At 42.3% G+C, this 17,709-nt stretch overlaps 1 protein-coding gene and 1 long non-coding RNA gene across 2 annotated transcripts; both read right to left on the reverse strand.

Moving 5' to 3' along the window:
- On the reverse strand, positions 2,066-2,718 carry LOC110432915. The gene is made up of 2 exons (XR_002450205.1): positions 2,590-2,718; positions 2,066-2,505 (listed from the first exon to the last, which is right to left on the reverse strand). It is a non-coding gene; the product is annotated as an uncharacterized LOC110432915 (long non-coding RNA).
- On the reverse strand, positions 3,535-9,902 carry LOC8084599 (guanosine nucleotide diphosphate dissociation inhibitor 2). Its single transcript, XM_002461780.2, has 13 exons — positions 9,683-9,902; positions 9,034-9,096; positions 8,537-8,620; positions 7,807-7,914; positions 7,543-7,715; positions 6,682-6,793; positions 5,714-5,794; positions 5,565-5,627; positions 4,816-4,917; positions 4,416-4,540; positions 4,103-4,313; positions 3,951-4,025; positions 3,535-3,767 (listed from the first exon to the last, which is right to left on the reverse strand). Exons 1-13 carry the CDS (start codon positions 9,767-9,769, stop codon positions 3,711-3,713), a joined length of 1,341 nt encoding a protein of 446 aa, XP_002461825.1. The 5' UTR covers positions 9,770-9,902; the 3' UTR covers positions 3,535-3,710.

Below are 17,709 nucleotides of genomic sequence, written 5' to 3' on the forward strand. Positions count from 1 at the left end.
CGAATAGCGAGTCTGCGCCCTTCCTCGCCCGTCCATGCCACAGGGCCCGGATGCGCCTCCACCACGCGACGACTGTCTGCTGCGCCGGTGGCAGTTGTTTGCCCAGACCGGACAGGATGAGGAACCATACCTCTCTAGTGAAAGGGCAGTTCGTCAGTATGTGATCGATGGACTCATTCGCCCGATCACACAGGAAACACTCAGGCTGTGCTTGCAGCCCGTGTCTCGCCCGACGATCATTGGTCCAGTGTCGCTTCTTGAAGGCCAGCCAAAGAAAGATCTTTACCCGTAGCGGCACCTAGGAGTTCCAGATTAGCTTGTGGCCTCGGAAAATGGTTCCACCAGCTTGAAGTTTGCAGTAGGCTGATTTTGCCGTGTACTCCCCATCGACTGTCCATCGCCAGATGGTTCTGTCCGGGCTATCGGTAAGGATGATGTTCTCGGTGGCCGCCCAAAGATCTAGGTACTCGACAGCCTCAACAATGGAGAGCCCGCCATAGATCGATCTTATCCAAGCCCGTCCCGATAGTCCTTGGCGCACCGTCAAGGTTGATTTGATTCTTCTGGACACCTTTGCGGAAAGGTTGGGTGCGATGTCGCTGATACCTTCTCCTTGGATCCATTGATCCTCCCAGAACAAGGAAGAGTTGCCGTCGCCAAGGAGCGTGAACGTGGAGGCCTTGAAGAAAGCCAATACCTCTGGGTCGGCTTTGATAGGTAGCTCACTCCATGCTCTGGCGTTATCCGTCTTTTGTAGCCACAACCACCTGGTTTGAAGGGCGTAGCCGACCAACTTCAAGTTTGAAATGCCGAGCCCACCTAGTTCCGTTGGCCGACAACAAGTTTCCCAGGCCACCATGCATCGGCCGCGCACCGAGGCGTCCTTACCGACCCAAAGAAACTTCCTGCAGATCGCATCGATCTCTTTGCGCACCCACGGAGGTAAACTATCAGCCATCATCGAGTAGATGGGGATCACCCTTAGGACGAACTTGATCCAGATCAGGCGGCCGCTCCTTGCCATGAGAGATCTGTGGCAGAGCGGGAGCTTCCTTGCAACCGCTTCGACCAACGCCTGATGTTCTGCCTTTGGCACCTTCTTGGTGGTCAGGGGCAAACCAAGGTACCGTAGTGGAAACTGCTGCACCTGGCAGCCTAGGATGCGCACATATGAAATAACTTTACTACTGCAGTCACTACTACTTCTCGGTAACTGGCAACAAATAATATCATGTACACTGATATTAAAATGTTGCTCTGAAGGTAACTATTGACTGTGAACTGATGGTACTGAAAAGAGAAATCGAGCCTTCTTTTCTTGCAGTTAGGATGTGAAGAACCTGACATGCTATTGTGGATCTAATGCAGGTGGCTAAATTGCAGAGCAAAGTGCTCAAGAGCAAGCAGGAAAGCTCAAGAAAACTACCAATCCTAGGCCATCCAGACTAAGGACTGATGTAAGTTTGTACACCCTCCAATTCTCATTGTACTGCAGGATTAGTTACTAGTAAAAAGTTTTGCCTCTCACTTGTCTATTCTGTATAGGAAAGAGGAGTCCTTAAAGAAGCAAAACCAGAAAAAAATATATAGCCGTTCGCTGAGAATAACTCCATGGCAGTAAAGGATCCAAATAGAGGATCCACGGTAGGTTCATCAGCTTCCACATGCCTAGCATTTTCAAGCCTCGCGTGTCGAATGTCCCCAGACTGCTCTCAACTATCCCAATTGTAGACTTGAAATCCTTCCTCACTATAAGACTCACCCCAGAATAAGTCTCACTGACTAAAAAAGGATTTTTAACATTGACTAATTCTTAGAATAAACGCTAAAAATAAAAAAAGGCAATATTAAGCTAGTGTTTAGGGCCCTGTCCCCCTCAAACAAAATGAATAAATAAGAGCATCTCCAACAGGGCAATCAGGATTGAGATGAATCTTCAGTAAGAAATCAGTGATTTAGATATTGTGGTTGTATTGCTGCACAGAGCACAGTACACCCACCAATACCAAAAAGAAAACAGAGCAGATCAGGGGGGCATTCTCTGTCCCCTACCAGTGTACTCGACTTGGAACAACCCTCTAGCTCAAACTGAAGAATCTCACGATAAGAGTACACTCGACTTGGGTCAGTCCTCTAGCTCAAACTGACAAAGCTCAGCTTCTTCATGCTAGAAAGTAGCTTGTTCAACCATCCACCATAAGCAGAAGAGCCACTCACAAAACAAGTGCCTTCCTCTGCTCCCGAACTGCTGTCACCATCCACCAGGAATTCACCTCTGCTCCTTGTTTTCCACCGACCAAACCAGATCAAGACCACCAGCCTCTGCATCTCCGTTTCTTTCCCATCGATTCAAGCAGCAGCAACTCCTCCACCACTTCATGTCAGATCTTTGTCACCCAGATAGGCAAAGTAGCAGGGTGAGCTGCACCCAAATCAAGTTCGACTCCACTCCCAGTCTCATACAAGCTCTATCCTTCCCATCTTTGCTCCTTTCTTTTTCCTAATCTGCAGATCGACACGTCCCTCAAAAAAATGCAGATCGACACCACAAACACCAACCCACAACTTGAAAAGAACCACCTAGGTAACCTGCAGGATAGATCGACGCCCACTTCTAGCTCCCCACTACTGATCATCATCATCATCCATCAAAGTACCAGGAGACCATCATGCTCAAGATGAGGAGGGAGAAAGGACGAGGACGAAGGAGATAGCGAGTGAATCACCGGCGAGAAGGACGAGGAAGGGGAAGGGCGCCGCCCCACAGTCGCCCTGCGCCGCCCCGCACTGCCCCACGCCCCTCCGTGGTCGCCCCACGCCACCTCTTCTTGCATCTGCTGCTCGAATCGTCGCGTGTTCCAGGAGACGGAACCAATACGGAGGGTAGGAGGTCCGTTCCGGGCTGTGGATAGAGTAAAAAGCGAAACCAGTTTTGGTTCCGGCCCAGTTTTGATTTCACGTCGGGCCAAAACGAACGCACATTCTTAATTGCATCCGGATTAGAAACGGGCCGCAGCATTCCACCCGGAATGGGCCCGAGAATGAGCCAATCCGCCAGAAACGAACGAGGCCTAATTGGTTCTTTAGATCTAAACACATAAAAAATCATAAACAACTCATGCACAAGATTTTATTCTTAGATCATTACATAACCACTAGTTATTTATTATAGAAAATTAAGGGGATTAGTGCTAAACCAACCAGAGTCCAATGATGCCATCTGTGTCGCTGGAGATTTGATGTAGATGTATATCTTGATGTATCACCAGCTAAGGATTATGTAACCCTCTAGAGATGATGAACGTGAGTCGCCGAAATAGCGGCGGCCTTCTGGATGCCCATGTAACTATGAGTGGTTCCACATTAGAGTGCCACTGCCTATGCAATTGAGTTGTCACATACTGTGATGTCACGGTTTTTGACTAGGGTACTTAAATAGTTTAGTGTCTAGATACGCAACTGTTAGTTTGGATAGCTTAGGTACCGCTGGCATATTTACTCTTTCTTCAAAATCTAAACATGGCCAGACCGGTGTGTTATATCAACTTTCGATAAAAAAAGTACCTTCAAATTTACAGCATGCAATATTTAATCATCATCATAACTCAGCTAATAACAACAATTGAAAAAATAAAGGTGAACCTAATAAGAGTTGCAAAATCAAAGCTTCATTAAATCTTTTTGACACTACACCACATAGCACCAAAGTATCAGAGATCATCATCAGCAGCACTTGCAGCGCTTAGATCCACGCTGAGATCAACAGTCTGCAAAAAAAAAAAGCATGAGGAATATATAGCAGGCAACCAGAGAAATAGGATCAGTCAAATAACATTAATTTAGTGTAATTAAAATAGACATAGGCTGGTTTAGGAAGTTGTTTTGTCCTAGAGGTTAAATGCCAAAAAGTTCTCAAGAAACAATTAGCCAATACAAGTATATATATGTACCTTTCCGGTGATCTTTGTGTAAAGGGAAAGTACATCCATAACAGTGGACTCAAAGTGTGTTGTGGCATCATAACTCTGAAAAAGTAGTAAATTGAAATGGAATTAAGGATATTTGAAAATTCTACCAAAGGTGCATGTCAGAAAATGCTTACTGTTGAGATGAAACAATTGTCTGCTGATGAGTCATTGCTAGGTTCATATCTGTCATATGTGTCGATAAATAACTCATCTACTGTCCCAAGAAGATCGATCCCAGGCTTTAGCTCCTTCTCTGGATTATCAGTCTCTGCTTGTGCTGACACGAATGCGATGTATTTGCCTTTTGATGCGACATTATGAGAATAGGAGCAACAGAAAACATACCTGGTATGCACACATGAACATTGCTTCGCACATTAGAACCAAAGAAGGTGAAACACAACCAAATAATGGATAAATTTGGGACATGATATAAGAAATACTTGCATGTCTGATCTGCGACCAAGTTGCTTCTGTGGTAATATGATCTGTACTGAGTGAGATTCAGCAGTATTTGGGATGGGATGGCTCATGATAGCAATTGCCCGAAAAACTTTTCCAACTTTTTTAACCTGGTAATTGTTTACCATTAGCATCATGTAAAATACTCAGTAACTGCATTTGTTTCTAACACATTTTATAAGTTTAATGGTGTTTTCTCATAAACACTCTTTAAAGGGAAGGACTAAATGAATTTCTTTTGCTCATACATCATACGTCAAAAGGATTTGATTTGCTTGTATTGAGTTTCGAAGATAGTAATGGAATAATGAAACTTAAGTCGAGGACGTGAAAAATATATACATAAAATATTACCATTTATAATGCGAAAATGGAAGGGATTTACCTTGTTAGGTAGGTAGGAAGGATCACAGACAACCTTTTTGCATTTTGCAGTCTCCCCCTCTGATGTAACACCACAAACTTTGCCTTCACTATCAAATTCTACCTGAATGTAGTGGCTTATGTCAGATTGCAAACCATAAAAACACTAAAACACAGAGAATGGTGTGGTACAGAAAACCAATCTTGGCACTTTGCTTAAATTATATTAGTTCCTGGCTTCCTGCAGCTAAATTTCTATTCTCTCATGTGAATGTTGCTTAACACAGGGACATCGTAGAACATAAGTGTTATATCAAATAACTTCCTCATAAATACTTATACAACCTACCTAAGACCATGTTACGTTGGCTATCTCTACGAACAACTTGTTACCAGGTGGCATCACACCCATGAAGCAACTAGGCAGAAAAGTTAAGCTAGACTACCAAAAGAAATTGTTCATGGAAACTTTCATAATTTATAGTGTTAGTATCAAAACATTTTGTGAAATGGATGGTTTCTTCTAAAGGTTCCATTTCATCAACATATCAGGTCAGAAAATATACACATTTGTATTCAAGAAAATAATACACTTTTTTCCAATGATGCAAGAAACATTTGTAATTTTTTTAGTTTCAATATACTATCCTTATACCAAACATGAAAGCATTGGGTCTTCTTTCACTTAGTAAATGCTGTGCCAAAGTCACTGAAGAAGTGAAGAAACAATAAGGAAAATTACTGACTATAACCCAAATTAATTGTTTGTACCTTGCACTCTGGCTTACTCAACATATAGGTCCCACCATAGACAGCACTAAGTCTTGCAAAACCCTGTGTCAAATAGGAGAAATTATAAATCATCTACTTATGATATCTATAAATGCTAGAAGCAGTTGAACAAAGTTCTAAGTATTGACCTGTGGCAGCTCTCCTAAACCATACAAGGGATAAATATATGGTGATCCTCCTTGAAAGCGAGCCACTGATTCTGCATAAAGCTGAAAATATTCTAAAATGGTGTTAGGTAAGTAATGACACAAAATGGAAGTGAAGGGATAACTTAACTCCACATACATGTAAGTAACATTAACAATAAAACAGCAACAAGGTCTTTTAGTACAAAGAGTTGGGGTAGGCTAGAGTGAAATGAGCAAATTAAAGCAATCAATAAAAGGGCACAAAAGTTTTAAAGGCTCCGCTCAGTTGCTTTTGCTACAATGAAATCACTGTAGCCAAAGCCTGCAACTATAAACAGCATCAGCAGCAGTCAGTGCAGCCGAACACTCGCAAAGTTATTATTATTAGTAACAATAAAAGGGTCCAGTTGGCAGCTGCCGATATAATATAATGGTTTAGGCACTTCGACTGCAATGTCTGTGTGTGCCTATCAAAGGATAACTCTGTTTTATTCAATTCTTTCAAGTACCTATTTGGTACCTCGTAACTCCTCCCATGTCACATACTGGCAGGTCTACCTGCCATAACTGATAACTATAATAGTAGTAATTTTCTTCACAACAATATGACTTTCTTCACAATTTTCTGGTCAAACTTTTAGCTAAGTTGAGTATAAGGTTCAAGATAGTATTTTTTGATCAGGCCACAATCAATCAAGATCACTTGAAAGAAAAGGTCCTAGAAATTCTGGTCAAAGCTATTTGAGTATTTCTTTTTTTATCTGAAAGGGCGGCAAGACCATTCTGCATATATTATTAGAAGACCAAACAACAGCTCGACTCGGTGAGCTGGCACAGCCCACTACTAGAGGAGCAGCTATTAATTAAGAAAAAAACTGCATTTGAAGCTCTTTCTTTCAATATAAAAATTTCAACAAGAATCCTTAATTGTGAAGGGAAATTTTTGTTATATCATTATAAAGACTTGCCTTCATCCGCTTTACAGTGTCAATTGCAGGTTCTGTCAAATAGCTATCATCTCTATGAAGAGCCACTGCATGTCCAATGAAGTCTATCGTGTTATCATCCAAACCATATTTTCTGAAAAAAAATAGAACATAAGAGATTCAGTAAATGGAATCCTAATTGAGCACTAGAACAGAAAATTTACTTGAAACATAGGGATAGAAAACAAGAATGCTCCTAAATAAAGAATTATTCATAGTTACATAGCCAGTAATTGAGCCGCCTTAACTAATGCCTCTTTAGTCTTTACTAATGTGATCGAAGGAAGGCGTTAGTGATGATAAAAGATATATACATAGCCAGATATAAGTGGCCTCCTTTGCCTATCTTGATTGATCTGAGTAATTATTGATGTTCATCGGTATCAGATACAATTTTCTGAATCTAAATGATAAATCATAGATGTTGGTTTGCCTGCCTATAGTCCCAACTCTTAAAATGGAATATCATGTTGTAGCCTTGATGGATAACAATTGTAGCATTAGTATCTGCATTTGGTAAAATTATGGAATCTTTTCATGCTTGCTCGATTACTCCAAAATGAAATTTCATTTGTGCAACAGATGATCCATAATAGTATTAGCAAAGGCTTCCAAACTAAACTTGGACAAAAGAAGTTACTTTCCAAAAATCACGGTTGCATGTAAATTATTTCTACTTGAGAAAGTTGGTAACCAGGACACCAGAAATGTAACATGGAGCCACAGTACAAAAAGGACCAAGATCGTATGGAACTCAAGATACAAATAGTATAAACAAATACTCCATTACATTATAATCATGTAAAAATATTAAAAAGGTATAGAAGTGAAATGGGTACCCACGATATGAGTTCTTTTGTCGTTAGTTTAGTAAGGTCATAACCCTTATGAGTACTTCGGTCATCTTCCTTGTAATCTTGGACATAAAGGAAGAATTTCCCAGCTCTTCGCTTCTCAAATAACCCCATCAGTGGAGATTTGAGAGCTTCCATATCATTAGAAGGAACCTTGTGGATCTGGAGCCCAAGAAAATAGATAAACACATGCCCTAATCGGTAAATCTGTTGATAAAAATAGAGTGCTTATTCATGGTGAAGGGGATTGAACCTTTCCCTTGTTGAAAACATAGCTTCCATCCACAGCTTTGAAGGACATGTACTTGGTGACGCCAGTATGAATGAGCACACGAACCAATGCACCATTTGCCATCATAAACTAGTCAAAATGGCAATGGTATTATATGTCAGAATGTGGTTTCATAAAGCAATCTGGTAAGGCATTCAACCCAACCGCCACTGCTCATGTTTTTGGACAAAACAGGAAGGAGCCCTATCATTCAATTAAGAAAGAAAAGAGAGTGCAGGTGCCGACCACTGCTCATTTTCCTAAAGCAATGTATTATTGTTTGACCTTTCACGTCCTGAATTAATAAACTTACAATGACACTTCTCTTGTGTTATGGTTTTAAGTGATTAATAAACAATGATCATGCAAAGCCACATTAAAACAAATCCAAGTGTATATCATGTTTTCATTAAATACATATATGAAAGTATGCATGTAACAATGGTATAAGTTGTAGGTTCACAGACAACCTCAACAGGCATTACGTGGCCATCATTGCAACTGTGTCCTCGATATCTCAGTCCAATAATATACTACGACTCCCTCCATTCCAAATTATAAATCATTATGACGTCTAGATACATAGTAAAGCTATGCATTTAAAATAGCTAGAGCGACTTATAATTTGTATTTGGAATAGAATTTCAAAAGGAATCTAATCTAATCTAGAAAAACAAAAAAAAGTAGGAATTTGGAAAAGAGCAGACCAGACCTTTGGAACCATATCGACATTGTAGTCTCTGCTAGCTCCTATGTGTGCAGGTGGTGTTTGTTCACCCTTGAACCGTTTCCAGAGCTGCAAATAGCAGTTTAATTAGCAATGTTTTGGACAGTTCGATACTTCGATTAGATCATTATAAGCAGCAGGTAGATCATCATAATCAATATAGGCAAAGTAATCCATATGCATGGTTTAGTATCAGGATTTTGCTACATATACAGGCGAGTCTCATGGATCGCTATCACCCACAAACTCGAGAAATTATTAAGGCCTTGTTTGAATGTTGTTGGATTCACCTCAATCCACATGTGTTGGAGTGGATTAGGGTGGAATTTAGTTCGAGTTCCACTTCAACCCACACCAATACATGTGGATTGATGTGAATCCGATTATATCCAAACAAGGCCTAATGTGGGGGCTGGGCGGGCGGGGTATTATTCCAAAACATGTTCAAACAGAGATCTCAGGCTTGCAATACTAATCGTCACCTGATTGAGATTGAGCGATGTGGAGTCTCCACCGTAGTAGTCATTCCTGTCCATGTGCAACACCTGATGAACAATGAATGACATGCAGAATTGCAAAATTAATATTACGTTCGTCAGGATGCCGCGTGCAAGTCCAGATTAAACAGATATATGATAATGCCTGCAAATATATATAGCCGGCGGCCACACGCACACGTCTAGCATCTGAGTCACATGTATATATGTTTTTACTACCGTTGTGCTTGTGCATATATCAGATCAATCAATAAGATGGCCAAACTGTTGTTTATGAGTAATAAGAAAGAAAGAAAGTTTGGTGGTGGTGCTATTGACCGACCCTCTTTTCACGGTAAATTAAATTAGTGACGAGTGGATGTCCGGAAATGATTCGCCGGTGTCACCTGACCCGCTTGTGTTTATTTATAAGAGAATCTGCATTTCAGAGAAGTGCGATCCTCCCGGCCAATTTTAAAATAAACGCACTGAAAATGCATCAGAAATTCAGAATAAGGCTAGCCGGGCCTCCATGGCGCGGTCTTGGATGAATAGACATGCATATATACTCTCCCACCGTGAAGGTGATCGAGGTCGACGGAGAGAGAGAATTATTAAAGGGGAGAGGAGGAGGAGATCGATGTAGGGTACGTACCTTGAGGCGGTCGACGGAGAGGAGGCCGCTGAGGATGCACTCCTTGAGCCCCGTGCCCAGCACGATCACGTCGTACTCCACGTCCATGGCGGGGGCGGGCGGCCGGGCGGTGCCGGAGGGAGGGAGGGAGGAAAGTGTGGATCTCCAACGGTTTGGTGGATCGATGGGAGGCACCAGCGCTGCAGACGGGAGAGAGGAGAGGAGTCAAGTGGGAGGGCGCGGCGGGCGGCTATTCGTCGTCCGTCCGTCGCCGTGTGTGTCACGGTAGCGCAAGAAAAATCGCAAACCGCACGACTGGGTCGCGCGGCACACACGCGTACGCGTAATCTATCGTCCGGTTGTTTCGGGTCATCCGATTTTTTGGGCCCTTTCGATTTTGGGCTTGATTGGGCGCTGAGCTGATTGTCGGCCGTCTGATTTGGACACGGTTCGACGCCCAGGTGATTGACAACACGCACGTACGCGTGCCCGACCGGCTGTCGACGGGACTCTGCCGCGGCACAACCATGTGCGGACAACGAGATAGCTAGCAGTCTGGCACTGGGCGCCCTGCTCCTCCTCGAGGGTGGGTACACTTGCACGCGGATGCGAATGTGACGATGGCACAACTCGTTCTCCTTGTCAAAAAAAAAGACGTTCGCAGGCAAGTGCGGCTGCCCGACGTGGTGCATATGAGCATGTAATGCCCAGCTCCAACGGTGACCAGAGGCCTCGTGCTGCCACACACCAACGATGGAGCTCTGCCCTCAGTTCTCCTCTTCCTCTGATGTCTGATTTTTTTTCTAAAATTTGTGCATAATTTGTAAATATTTTGACATATATTTCTATGGTATCTGAAATCCATAGAAATAATTTGTAAAGAAAGATTTGGTATATATTTGTATTATCCTCAAATTACACCACTATGTCCAATAAATTACACCAAAAAAGTCATTATAAATACAATAATAAGTCAGTGTAAATATAGTTAAAAGATAGTTTAAGTGTATGAAAAAAATTCAGTTGATAAGAGAGGCTAAAACAACTGAATGTCATCTAGATAGATCTTTTTTTTACTGTCTCCATATAGTGTTGTTATATGTCCTTTTTTGTTTATTTTTTTGTTTACCTGGTGGTCTGCTTCCACACCGCGTCTCAGACCTTGAGCGTCCCGTTGACGACCCCATTCAGCGATAGCGACGTGGCGCGGCGGCGCCCTACCGCCAGCTCCACGGAGTCCTCGTCGTCGTCGAGCTCTGACCAGTCACCCCCCGCCTCCTCTGCCATAGTGGTAGCCAGGTCGGTACTCGCTGCCCAGGATCTTGGACCAGTCCGGGTTTTTCACCGGTGGCGACACGTGCGCGGCCCTGTCGTTCGGCGACGCCTTCCGTGGGGCCAGAAACTGGCCCGCCCGCCGGCTCGGGAGGCTCGAACGCCCCCAGATGTCTGACTCGTTGAAGTCTTTGCTCGCGCCACCGGCGGTGGCTGCCAGGCTCGCTGTTGGCTCGACGACACCGTGCCGCGCTTGCACGAAGTGGAGGTACGCACATGAAGTGGGTGTGGGTCTCACCTATATTTGGACTCATACTCTATATTGGTTTAGACGCAAGTTATTCTAATTCGTATGAGCACGTATTATATATATAAATTCAGATAAAAAAAGCTCCCCATCATTCGGTAGTTAGAGGGAGAGAGACAAAAAAAAGAGCTTAAAATTTTGTCTCTTTATTATTATTAGTATATATATATATATATATATATAGATATATATGTATAGATATATAGAGAGAGAGATATAGATATAGATTTGATAGTTTTTTCTCCCGTTGCAACGCACGGGCATTTTTGCTAGTGATCGATAAGAGGCCAAATTACTTTTGTTTTTATATATATTTTTTTTGTCGAGAACAAAATCGGTACGGTATTGTCCGAAATAAATACACATTGATATTCTGGTAAATTAAAAAAATGATAGTAGTTGAACGGAAAATATATCGAAAACGATGAGAATCCATGAGAACAATTATCTTAAAAATGATAAACGCGCCAAACCATCGAACATAAAAAGAGGATACCGCTATTTGTATTCATGTATAATTTAGCTGCTATATTTCCGTTATATAGCTCCGCTATTAGCTGTTTTAGACATAAACCGCTAAACACCTTAGCCCGCTATTTAAAACCTATAATTCGATCTATCTCACATGACAATAATAAATAAAGCCACGGTTGACAAGATCACAAGCTAAAACCACACAATTCACACCATCTTAAATCTCAAACAGTAGGAAACCACGCAATAGTACGATAATCCTTAACAAAGACACAATATAAATGATCATTTCCAAGTTGACTCGATATAACATAGTGATCAAAATATGAATTATTAGAGTTCTTCTTGGAGGTTGTAGTATGTAGGCTTCCTAAAGATGAATATCAAACATGTCATTAATTAAAGACCTCTGAATCGGTAATTATCAATGGTAAACTACCAGTTAAATACGAAAATCTTCAAAAAACGATTGGAAGAAGGCAAAATCTTTTTGCCTTTATTTTCGATTATTTTACCATTATCATTTTCATTCTTTCGGTTACCATTATCATTTTTATTTAGACTAAAAAACAAAAAAAACTTTTAAAATGATTTTTAAAAATCAAAGATTATCATTTTCGCTTTTGTCCCTACCTACGCGCTGCCTGCTTCCTTGGCCTCGAAGCCAATTTTCTGTCTCAGGACCTGGCACCCTGGTACTCACGTGGCCAATTACGAATTTAGATTTATTAATTAACTAATGACTTGAACTCATTGTTTGTTATCACTATAGCACATATGCCCGTGCGTTGCAACAGGATAAAAAAACTATCAAATATATATAGATGAAAAACAATGACGACAATATAAATATCTATTTATGTTTTTATCTTTTGTTTAAAATTTTAAATCTACAATTTCTTTTATGACGACCACGTTAACAATAATATAGCAATGTTCTATTGAGCATGCATCGAGTTACAATACAATTTTGATATATTTTTATCCTCTTGCAAAGCATAGAAATATTCTGACGTTAATTATCATAACTTTAAATTTTATATGTTAAATTTCAAGTTCTAAAAGACCCCTAAATATATGTAATTCTAATCCATCATTGCATAGCATCGGGCTCTATCCCTTTGTCTCTTGCGTTCTTTAGCATTATCAACTGCTAGGCATGAATTGGTAGCATTATGGACACACACTTTGGAAGTTGACATAGATGTACACAGTGCATGCAATGTAATATCACATAGAATATCATTACGTACCTCTACTTAATGTTTTTTAAGCACTCAACAGTACTAATCCAGCTGTAAGATGAACTAAAAGACTTTTATAATCTTTAAACTAAAAAATTAAATCATAGAGCAAAGATCATGCAAAAAGCTTATGTAAATCAGTGGTATGCAAGTCTCTATGCCTTATTGAATAAAAACATAAAAAGGAACCAATAGGTATAACTCAACAGGCCAAATAATTGATTTTGCACTATGTACAACTTTTACTCACAGCTAACATTAAAGCAATGTAATTACTGAACAGGCCAAGCAAAAAGGTAGGCTTGAATAAACAAAGAAGATCTCACCAGGGTGCTCATCGTTGTTTCATGGTTGGACTGAGATGGTTTTTGCCTAGCTATTTACTAATCGCCGTGTGTGAGCCGGAGGTAGTGCAGTACATGATTTGGACAGTGTCGTGTGCGCGGTCTCACATCAAAGTCTAGGTGGCATCTACGTGTCCTCTCACCATGGACTTCTTGATTTTATAGAGGTCCGACAAACGCAAACACTTGATCAAATTGGCCTGAACTCCAAGTCTCCTGTTCCGATCCATTCCGTGACACATGTGTATGCTCCCATGCATATGCATGCATCTAATTTTCGGTCTCTGGTTAGATCGACATCTCTCGTCCATCTGGATCGGTCACGTCGTCTCGACCGGGGATTATGTATCTGAGGCCTGGCTGGCGGACAGAATTTAGGTGGAGGACAAAAATTTTGACAATTATATATTAAGAAAAGATAATCATAGTCCTATACCGATGGACTGGTGAACATAATTTCATAGTGAGCTGAAATTTTCACAATTTATTATTAGGTATAGACTACTTCTGTTTGTACATATTGGTGTGTTCTATATCAAGCACCTATTTATAAAAGTTGGGCACTTGAAACAAAACCCATATTTATGTCTTACTAGATATATGTCCATGCATTGTATGTGAGTCACAAATTTGTGTTCATACCTATATTGGTACATTTGATCAGTTTTAGTAAATAAGTATTAAATTAATAATTAACCTAGTTTGTAGTTTTTTCCCTTTTTCCTTTTGTTCTCTTTAGTTAACCCATATTTGTGCTATGGTTCCCGCCATGCCAGCCACACCTCTGGTTCTCACAACCACGGAGGCACTTCAGGCCTTGACAGCAGCCATCATCGGCCTCCAACTGTAGATGTTGGCCATCAGCCACCAGCTGGCGGACCAAGGAGCTCGACTCTCGGCGCTCGACGGTCGTCCGGCGCTCCTGCAGTCCGGCCTACCGGGTTTTGGGAGCATCCCGACTTTGCCCACGACTTCTGCGCAGGTGATCTCGGAGGTTCCCACGGCAAGCGACTCGTCTGGGGTGCCATTGCCGTCTGTTCCACTGCCCTCGTGGGTGGTACGGATCACGGTTGGCTGCTCCAACTCAAGGCAGGGGCGTGCCAATCAATAAGATCAGCTTCTCGCACTCCTTGTCACCGGTGCCCTCATTCGCCTCCGTCTTGCAGCGGCTTTCCCAAGCGCCTAGCATCCACATGCATGTCGGCGGTGGCACCGTATCCCCCCTTTAGCCAGGGTGAGAGGGTAACACCGTGCCCAAGTACCACAAGCTCTCCTTCCCCGTCTACGAGGGTAAGGAGGACCCGCTCGGTTGGCTCAACAAGTGCGAGCAGTTCTTCCACGGTCAACAGACGAGGGAGGCTGACAAGGTGTGGATGACTTCCTACCACCTAACCCGCATCGCGTAGCAGTGCAGTGGTTCTTCGTCATGGAGAATGATATACTGCCATTAGGCTTCGGTCCTGCCCTCAGCACCAACCACCTGTTGTATCTGGCCCGGCTTCCGTTCAGAACATCGGTGGACGCATACATGGAGGCGTCCCAAGCCCACGTAGTGCACACGGGCGAACTATCCATGCTTTAGAAGGCTCGCCTCTTCACCGGCAGCTTACCAGACTACATCTGTATCGATGTAGAGCTTCATGAACCCCAGGACTTGCAGCATGCCATGCGGTTGGTGCATGCTTACAAGCGGTGCAACGCTCCCTTGCTCCCATGCTCGATGCGCTACGCTATAGGCGGCCAGGCCACCCTGTCCACGCCCCTAATGTCGACTAGCCCATCATTGACAACCCCCTTGGCATCCTCTACTTCACGCCCGTTGAAGCACCTCTCGCCAGAGGAGATGGCGGAGCACCGCATGATGGGGCTCTGCTACAGCTGTGATGAACCCTACGTCCGGGGCATAAGTGTGCTCAACTATTCTATCTTGAGGCTCTGAACTACATCATTGAGGAATCAGATGATGCCACTAATGACGTTGTAGCTGCCCCTCCTCTGACGCCGTTACACATAGAGACACCCATGATCTCTTTGTCCGCGATCACGGGGATCCAAGCCTAGGAGACGATGCAGCTCCATGTCTCCTATGCTGCCCATGAGTTCACAGTGCTACTAGACTCGGGCTTGACTCATAACTTCATCAGTGAGCCTGCTACGCGCCGTGTGGGGTTGCAGTTCAAAAAGAAATGGAATTTGGTTTTGGTCTGCCATTATGGTAGCGGAATTTTGGTGTCATACTTAACTCTGACCCGTCTATGGTGGAAACCATTGTAGATGTGCCTTCACCAAACCAAGTTGTCGATGATAGTCCTCAAAGACCCAGCTACCAGACACGAGTATTTATCCCATATAGTGTTGATGATGCCTCAATAGGATGGTTAGAGACATGCTTTAGAAGGCCACGTCTCTAATCATCACCCTCGACCACATACATGCATCTCTATTGTGGCGCCAGCAATTTGGAAGACATTATGTAAGCCCCACTTATCGGAGAGGCAACTAGATTGATGAGACACATCTCTAGACATATTGACACGAGCGGTGATATGGAAGACCTATTTCGTTAATCTGCATCTCTAATTGAACATTAGTGACACATTTCTATTTATGTTGTCTTGGCATAGTCATAGTCGTCATTGTTTGATATCTGCCAAAGGACAACTCTAGTACAAGAAATTTTAGCAAATTTCTGACTGTCGAGAAGTGGTGAAGGCTTTATTACATAGTGTGATGTAGTCATTATGGTACACATTTATAAATAGAAATTGTCTAATAGGCTTAGAACCTTTTTGGTTTCTACCTTCACTTATTTTGAAGTCTGGGGGGAGTACTTTGATTGCAATGGTGTGTACTTCAGAATTGTATGCACAAAATTCAGAAGTGGCCATCAATTTTGATTTGAAACTATTATGACAAATTTCATTTATTCCTGTAAAAAAGTGTTTATATGTTATGTTTGCAGTATGGACCTTTGGACGAGATATAAAGATGTTTCACTAAAAACAGTAGCCAAAGACCAAATAGCATAGCAATGCAGCACCTAGAGTTCTACTGTACTTTTCCTATATGGTTTCAAACAAGAAAAAAAATCATCTGCGTAACATAATGACAACTCATGAAATCTTCTTAGTACAAAAATATGCATAACCTGATGTATCGTAGAATGGCACCAGTATTGGTGCCACCTCTGTGCTTGTTGAAACCATTGTAGGTTGGTCCTGTTTTACAAACTTACATTACACACCAACCATAATAATTAGTATACGACGCGACCCTTGAGGGCAACAGGAACCAATATATATTGATATGGCACCATCTCCGCTTCCTCATATCATCTTCAATTTGCCACTAGCAGAAGAAAGAGCAGCTCAAATGAAGAAAAAAGAGTGGTGAGATGCGCCACTGAAGAAAAATAATAATTATTCTATTGGAATGGAAGGTGGAAGGAAATATGCTATTGCAACCAAAAGTTGTCATGCTATTAGGTGGCGAGGGGAGGATTACAATTCCACAAGGAAATAGGCTACGATGTTGCTTGAATGGAGCAGAGCAAAGTCGGCTCATGGCCTGTACCAATACCCTTGTTTCTCACTTGCTGTCAGATTCAGTGCGGTCGAGGATAGTGGTGACACATGTCGAGTGGCGGAGCAAGCGTATGGAGTACGCTACTCGCGGCGGGTTTTGTGGGTTTGGGCCCCAAAACCCAGACGGAAGTTCCAAGGCGGAACGGACGACACGTGGTGGCATCGAAGAATTCGCGTCGAGTTAAAGCTACCGATGAGGAGCTGCGGTGGCCATCGGATCAAGAGAGAAAGAGTTGGAGTAGAATGCCCTGGAGCTAGCTAGTTCGCTCAAAAATATGTAGAGATACTCGGAGAATATGTAATATGCCTAATAAATAAAGTCCCTCATCTCCCTCACCTCTCTCCCACTCCTCATTCGTGGTGTATTTCCTGAGATTTTTGAGTGGGAATGGAGGCCCGAATCCTCCAGTTGTCCTCCAGGATTCATCACTTTTGTCTGTGATTTTTGGTTGTCCTTGGCTTTGTCTGTGTTCATGTTTCTCGCAAGTTACTGTTCATCTTTTTCTCCCGTTTTTGATTTGCGCTAGTCTTGAGTTTTCTGTGCAATTTATTTGGCTGTGATGATGCTCCATCGAGTGATGTACGTGCTCACCAAGTGATTTGATTCAGGCCTTGTTTATTTTCTAGAAAATTTTGCAAAATTTTTCACATTCCCCATCACATCGAATCTTTAGACGCATGTATGAAGTATTAAATAAAAACGAAAATAAAAACTAATTGCACAGTTTGGTCGAAATTGACAAGACGAATCTTTTGAGCCTAGTTAGTCCATGATTGAACAATATTTGTCAAATACAAACGAAAATGCTACAGTGTCCATTTC

The sequence above is a fragment of the Sorghum bicolor genome, chromosome 2 (genome assembly GCF_000003195.3).
Source record: "Sorghum bicolor cultivar BTx623 chromosome 2, Sorghum_bicolor_NCBIv3, whole genome shotgun sequence".
Taxonomy (NCBI): domain Eukaryota; kingdom Viridiplantae; phylum Streptophyta; class Magnoliopsida; order Poales; family Poaceae; genus Sorghum; species Sorghum bicolor.